This window comes from Tripterygium wilfordii, chromosome 10 (genome assembly GCF_013401445.1).
Source record: "Tripterygium wilfordii isolate XIE 37 chromosome 10, ASM1340144v1, whole genome shotgun sequence".
NCBI classification, from domain to species: Eukaryota; Viridiplantae; Streptophyta; class Magnoliopsida; order Celastrales; family Celastraceae; genus Tripterygium; species Tripterygium wilfordii.
This window is the reverse complement of record NC_052241.1, coordinates 6,581,812-6,589,389: the sequence shown is the minus strand read 5'-3', so window position 1 is coordinate 6,589,389 and position 7,578 is coordinate 6,581,812. Positions and strand designations below refer to the sequence as shown.

Sequence of the window (7,578 nt, the reverse complement as noted above, 5' to 3'; positions counted from 1 at the left end):
TTAGCCATTGTTTGAAAAGTTCTCATTAAGAACTTCAGGAAGATAGAGTTATCATGCTTAGTAGTTGTTACACAGTTGTCCCACATCGCTTAGATGTGGGAATGAAGTGCTAATTATAAAGGAGGCCAAGCTCCCTTACTATCAACCACCGGTTTTCACCCATGAAGGCTGGTTGGTTGGGCCAGGCTCTCCAGGCCCATCGGTGTGGGTTTGGGGAGACAAATCCGTGCCGGGCCCAAAGCAGACAAAATGGTTGATTGTTTGGCAAGGGAGGGCTGTTCTCATCAGTAGTGTTTACGTCATTACGTGTTTACTAATTATAGAGTCACGAGATAGATGATCAATTCCGAACAAGAAAAATAGATCTCTTGTGCTCGCGAGAACAAGCACATACCTAGTCTCTTACAATATGAAAGAAATTTGAAAGAAAACACGAGCCAAGCAAGAAGGGAACAAGAGACAATCTCATAATGCATAAAAATAAATGAGAAATCATGAATGAGAATGCTCATAACTTGTAACTTTATATCCCAACAATGGCAAAGATAATGTAATCAAATTACTTAATTATTCCAGTGCTGCATGACAGCAACTTTTGAAATTTCTCATGTCACTATAGAAGGGGAGAACAAATTTAAAGGAAAAATTTGTCATCCAAGAGTGGAGACCTTTAAAGAAAATTCTGTAGAATCTCGAGTAAAATGTGGAACTCCTCCCCCTCCTACCCCACTGAAAGGAAAAGAAATGAAAAAGAAAGAAAGAAAAATTTACTCATTAGCTTGATTCTTGAGTCAAAGATAAAGCAATCTTGTACGTACCATTGGGGGGGCAAGGCACCACTATGGTACACTTAAAATCCAGCTTTTCAGCATCCCATCACAGCACAATTATAAACAAAGTTACCTGATCGCTTTCTGGCGAGTAAGTTCCATTGTGGAGGTCCTTCACTTGGAATCCAGGCATTAAGCTCTATGTAACCTTCACCCATTGACCTAGGTCCACCAATAACAATAAGCCGATCTCCACAAGCCCTGAAGGCAAGACCCCAACCATTCATTGAGGCCGCTCGATCGGGCAATCTTCCCACAGTGAACCATAAATTCCTCACTTTATCGTACTTTTTGACCTCCATGTCAGCATAATCAGCTGCATAGAGGTCATTATTTACCACTGCAACCAAGGGAGGAGCCTCAGTTGCAGGGGGCATCTCATTATCCCTGGCAGCACCACCCTGACCAGGGGACATATTAGGAATCTCAGTCCATGTTTCCATCTCTAAATCATACTCCTCTCCACATGTAAGGACCTTTGAATCGCTTCCCCCAATTCCCCCAATCACATAGAACTTCCCATCCATAAAAACTCCCGAGCACATCTTCCTTGGTTTCTTCATGCTATGTAGTGTCACCCAAGTTTGAGTTTCAGAATTATACATCTCTGCGGAGCTAAGAATATTTCCACGAGAATCACAACCACCCGCCAATATCGCGATCTCACCAAGACTAGCAGACCCAAACAAGCATCTGGGAGTATTCATTCTCATCCCAGAAGACCAAGAATTTGTCAAAAGACTATATCTATATATGACATGGGACGTGACCTCCATTCCAAATACAAGAAGCTGAGTGCCCACGGCCAATGATTCCTTGTCCGAACACATAAAACATTCATTGGAAGTCATTCTCGGCAAATGCATCCACCTGCTGCTAATGGGATCAAATGCCTCCCACTCAAGCAGCTGACAAGAGAAGTAAACCCAGTGTTCAATAATACCATTCTTCCTCCTCGACATATATATCTCACCACTCCTTACTAAAGACTGAAAACTCTTATTAAGTGAGGCAATGGAGCCATAATCAGAACGCGAACAATGAATTAGACAGTTTATAGACATGTCCCGGCCGATGGTGTGAATAAGGGAATCTGAATCGATGGAGTCCGTGGCTCTGCCACCAGATTGCCCAATAACTCTTTCGCGAGAACCCGGTAGCCTCTGAAACTTGAGCTGTCCACTGTGACTATCATCCTCGTCTGCATCAAGATCCAATGGGCGCTTGCCACTTCCAATATAAGGCATGAAAGCCCACTGGGATTCCGGCTGGCAAGAGCTTGTGAACACCCTCGAAATCAGACAGGACCGACCCTCCAACATGTCTCTGTAGCTTAAGCCAACTACAAAAAGAACCAAATTATCTCCAAGTAACAAAAATGCTTTATTTGCAAGAATCCAACCCAGGAAGACTTCCCAAAACGCAGTCAGTGAAAGCTGGTGAACCTATTCAGAAGAATTAAGACTACGTTTTACTCAAAGTAATTTGGAGTTTCAAATCAAAGCACAGAATAAATACTCAAGAAAAACCGCTCTGTGTTTTGCAATTGATTCCCTTAAATGAATGAAATCGGAAACGAAAATGAGGACTGTAACATCCGAAGTTTTCTTTTGAGAAGCAAAAAAAAACGCTCGTCGATCTGAATATCAATGGTTAAGGATCAAAATTCAACAACCTTTCAGCTCCAACTGGAGACGGATTAGATTTGGCAGGAAAGAAAAATACACCTCCAGATCTCTTCAGATAAAAGAAAAATCAAAAACAACAAATCAAAATTCAGCAGAAACCATGAAAACCACGGAAGCTCATGAAGTTAGATCTGCTTGAAGTTTCCTAATATAATGAAAAATCAAATCTAGTAAATTTTCTCGAGAAAATAGAAATGAAGAAGGAAATAAGAGAGGAGCATAAGAAAAAAGGAACAACAGTAGTAATGCAACAGGAACTTACGGATTGGATAAGAGAAAGGACTTGATTGGTATTTTTAGAAAAACAAAAAAATTAACAATCCATCTCTCTCTGTGTATTTGCTTTGCTGTTTCTGTTCTGTTCTGTTCTGTTCTGTTCTTCACGCTACTAGTCGTCTTTTCGAAGTTCTCTGCAAATCAGAGTTTTAGCCTCCAAAGCAAAACCTATAGAGGTCCCCTATTTCTTTGTATTCAGTCCCCTTTATTTTAATAATAAATAAATAACATACTACGTGTAAAATTAGATTAGAGATATCATTATTTGTTATTTTATCAATTATAAAATTAAAGAGATCAGTAAAGACAGCAGAGGGAGGTGGAAGTGGTGGTGGTGGACCTGGTTCTGGTGGTGGGGGAAGGTGGAAGTAGGGCCGACAGAAAGCAAAGAGAGTTTCGGTAGTTTTTCTGATCGACGGCGGATGGAAACCGGCTATAGCCGAAGAGCATACGTGTTCTTCGCTTCGGCGTTTGATTCTAAAATGTCATTTTCTTTTGATGAAGACTATTTACACCCTGACTTATAAGTACACCTAATTTTAAAAAAACCTCAATTAAAAACACACATTTATGAGTACATTTCAATTTCAAGAGACTTAATGTTAAAGTTTGTCAAAGTTTGCCACATAAAAAATTTTCATTATGCCACATAGATTCCAAGTTTGATTTTTTCAATCACATTTTCACTTGAAGTATGAATATGTACTTTTTCATAGTTGAAGGATGAAATTAGGAGAAAAATAGTTGAAAGATGAAAATGAAAAATCACGTGTATAATTGAGGACTAAAAATTATATTTAGCCATTGTTATATAAATAAATGAATATCCTAGTTGTGACTGTTCACAATTGATATTTAGACAACCATATTACATTCATAATGTTGTAATTACTTTTTTTGTAGTGTAGAAACTTTTTTTTTGAAGTATAATACGCTTCTCATTAAAATCGAATCTTAGGTAGACATATATTTAACTTAGTCGATTGTCAATCGACCCAACTCTTGTTGGTGGGGTATAGAATCTAGAAACACTACCGTTTGATTCTAAAAGAATTTTTTTTCAAATAAAAGGAAAATTAATTGTTAGAAAATGAAAATAAATTTGTTAGTTAATCGATGTCTCTATTGAATTTTTTCCTTTTCTTTGAAGTCATAGACCTGATTGTATTCATTTTCCCAAATGATAAGAGAATTTGAGGCTCATAGACACTCAAACCACCATATAGATGGATTACAGGAGAACTAAAAAAAGAAAAATACAAACAATTATCATTACTGGACACTCCCGGACGTTTCAATCCTTTAGGACTAACCATGACTTCCTTGACTGCCCTTGTAGCTCTTTAAGGGAATCTTACCCTGGGGTGTTTCGGGATGGAATAACCCTGAGGCGGGTTGCTAAGCCAAGAGTGATGCTATCGAAGAGCTAGAGTGAGTACTTTCATACTCATGCTATCTTCCTTCTCCCCTTTCTCCTTCTCTTTGATTTGTCCTTTAAGGCCTCTCTTAAGCCTTTGAACAACCATATTACATGGGACATCGTCGGACAACCGCCGAACAACATTGTACTCCATCGGACTATGCCGAGTTACATACATTGAACAAAAAATATCTAACAAACAACACCATAGTTCTATATCAAGGATCTTGGCTTCCCCTTCAATAATAGAAGTCGATCTCCCTCAGATATGGGAGTCTCATCACTATGAATCAAATGTATGTCGTCAGAACAAACCAAAAACGTCGATGATTAAAGATCCGCAAAGGATGGAGGAGGTCTAGAGTTGGAGAGAAGAAACACAGATCAAACCATATTCAAACTAAAAATACGAAAAAAAAAAAGCATAAAGAAAAAGATCGAAAACAATATTAGTGGAGGAGGAAGTGGAAAAGAATGATCTTCAACTCCCCTCGAAGGGGATCCCTCCAAATAGATCTGGAGGAGTCGAGAGAAATTGCATAAATTTTGAAAACGAGAAAGTGGTTGATCTTCCCTCTGTCAAAAAAAATCTCTCAGCTCTCATCTCATTTTCAAAATCATAGGGGAGGAGGAGAGATCCGACTCTTCTCCTCCTCCCCACCTCTCCATCTTCCTCCCAATGGTTTGATATGTCATTTCTCAATCTACATTTGTTGCTTTTTATGTTTTTGTGTTGAATAAGGATTTTGGAGGGTTTCTCTTCTTCAACTCTATATCTCCTCCATTCGTTGTGGATCTTCGAACATTGGCATTTTTGTTGTGCTTTGGCGGCATTTATTGGGTAACTTAATACAATTATATTTATGACGTTTTAAAAAAACACATAATTTATTGTGCTTTCTAATGTATTTCAATCACCATTTACTGTATACTTTTTTTATTACATGCACATTCTTAATGTACTTGGGCCTATTTGGTAGTGTTGTCAACTGTGGTGAGGTGATGTGTTGTGAGTTATAAAACTGTGGTGTTGTGAGGTGAATTGAAACGCAAAAAGCTATATGGCGCTTCACTGTTAAAATTGTGGTGCGGTGCCGTGAGGTGCGTTTGACGTATCTAAATTATGGTTATATTAGATGACTAATAATATTAATATAAAATCACTTAATGTTTACATTATTAATCTAAAATAAAATAATTGACATAATTTGATTATGTAGGACAATTCAATATATATTGTAAGCGTTTGGGAGTGCAGTGAGGTGTGGTGAGGTGCTGTGAGGTAAAAAGTTGTGGTGTTGTACTGTGAGGTGAGTTGGAAAGCAAAAGTTGTTTGGCGTGTCACAAAAAACTATGGTGTTGTGAGATGCAGTGCAACTGAACGCAATACGAACGCACTACTAAACACCCACCTTGTGAAGGCCTATATTTGTGTGGTAATTAAGAGCACCGTGTGTAATTAATAGAGGCGTAGGTGGAGACCCATCAAGCAGGAGAACAAATCATGGTGCAAACTAATTTCGCAGTGCTTAGATTCTCATTAATCATAACATTTTAGGTAGCCATGGAAATTAATCATGACAAACCAAAACCAAGACAGACAAAAAAGTGCTTTTAATCCTGAGATACAAAGACTGTTTTATCCTCGAGTACTACTTCTAAGTTCTAATACTGATCTTACAGTGGTTAGAACAATCACAATGGTGTAAGTTTGTTGGGGCCGAGAAAATATATTGAAGGATGTGTTTTGCTGATGAGGTTAGGTATTTTATTGATGTGGTTTGGTGTAATAGAGGTAGGGCCCCATTATTTATTTTTGATATAGTTATGAGTGTTGTATAAGTGGGGGGTCATGTGTTGGAGCCAACATGGATTGGGACAACACATTTGCATCAAAGAACCCACAATGGGTGTTTTTGCTTGCCCATGGATGACAAAAAGTTATTTTTGACAGGCCAGCAAACACTGTTCATGGTACAACAGTTGGATTTTCCTGACCTATTTTTCTTGGGGTCAAGAGGGGACATGTTGTTTGCCTTGCCCCTATGTTGGCTCATTATATCCAAAATGGGACCCACTTCAACATATATTTTTACCTTTAAATGAATATTAGGTCTCATATCTATTACACAAAAATTAAGTCAACAAATTTATATCATTATCAACCACATCAGCAAAACACGTCTCCCAATACAATCACATCAACAAAAACACAAATCTTCAAATATTATCCATACCTTAGCAAAAAATCACCATTATGATTGCTCTCATTGCAACCATTTTTTTCCCATACCCCATTAAAATGGACATCAAATGACATCCATGGGCAATTAAAAACCACCCATTTGTTACTCTTACTAGCGAGATTTAAACTTGGGTTTTATTTTATTTTATCTTATTTTATAAAAATGCCACAAATTATGACTTAAGCTCTCTTTGGGGAGACCTTGTTAGATCAGGAAGTTCAAAACACATGTTTTCTGTCACTAAGAAACAAACACATTAGCAAAGTTCTCACAATAAAAATATATGAATCGAGTACAAAAACCAAGAATGAAAAACAAACAAAGTCGAGGTGATTTCACCTCTTAGGCCTCCTTGATAACACGTTAACAGAGGTACACATAAATTACGTAACAACGAATCAAAATAACAATGACATGTGACATAATTCTCTCTATAAACAGCTTTCTCCTCTCCACAAAACTCTTTTTTTTTATTCTTATATTAAATTTATTTTGAATTTTGATATATTTGTGACAGATGAGTAATTTTCGACATAAAATTGATCAGAATTAAACCAGAGTTACCTTATTACTAAAATTTAGAATATTTAGTGATCCAATTTGAAATGTTTTTTTGGTTAGTGATCTTATTGCAAATGATTTTGTCTTTCAGTCACTTATTCGAATTTAACCCTTAACAAAAATAAATAAACTATTTCTTATTTGGCTCGTGCGGCGCACGTGACTAAAATAACTTCGATGTGTTGATCGACGTTTACACATCCTTGATGACACCATCCTAGGAATGCGGGGGGCACGTGTGGGTGAGGGCGCGGAGCTCTCGTATAGTGGGATGTTGATGAATTTAAGCTTTGATTAATAAAATAAAGTCGTTTTATGTTTTAATTAATTAATTAATTGCATAGAAATGTGAGCGGTACACATGGGAGAATGTCCGTCTCAGCCGGCTTTTGCATATATTTTTATATAATGATGATAATGATGATGATGATTAATGTTCATCTACTTGTTAATTAAAATAATCATTTTGTTCTAATTTAATTTTTATTGCGTTGATTTTGTATATCATTCCTTTAGGTTTCAAATTATGTGAATTTCTTTAGCATAGCATAAATTTA

General features: G+C 37.1%; 1 protein-coding gene across 3 annotated transcripts; it reads right to left on the bottom strand.

Moving 5' to 3' along the window:
* Positions 1 to 481: 481 nt before the first annotated feature.
* On the bottom strand, positions 482 to 3,218 carry LOC120007803 (F-box/kelch-repeat protein SKIP11-like). 3 transcript variants are annotated; one of them, XM_038858257.1, is made up of 3 exons: positions 2,781 to 2,874; positions 2,506 to 2,567; positions 482 to 2,275 (listed from the first exon to the last, which is right to left on the bottom strand). In XM_038858257.1, the coding sequence occupies exon 3, from the start codon at positions 2,150 to 2,152 to the stop codon at positions 866 to 868; it is 1,287 nt and encodes a 428-aa protein (XP_038714185.1). In that variant the 5' UTR covers positions 2,153 to 2,275; positions 2,506 to 2,567; positions 2,781 to 2,874; the 3' UTR covers positions 482 to 865. The 3 variants fall into 3 exon arrangements, with proteins under 3 accessions (XP_038714185.1, XP_038714186.1, XP_038714184.1); XM_038858258.1 differs by lacking the exon at positions 2,506 to 2,567 and having other exon boundaries at positions 482 to 2,172; positions 2,781 to 3,218; XM_038858256.1 differs by lacking the exon at positions 2,506 to 2,567 and having other exon boundaries at positions 2,781 to 3,217.
* Positions 3,219 to 7,578: the final 4,360 nt, after the last annotated feature.

What these genes read in the sequence shown, in the direction of transcription:
- LOC120007803 (XM_038858258.1), bottom strand. Translation starts at nt 2,152, where the DNA reads ATGTTGGAGGGTCGGTCCTGTCTGATTTCGAGGGTGTTCACAAGCTCT.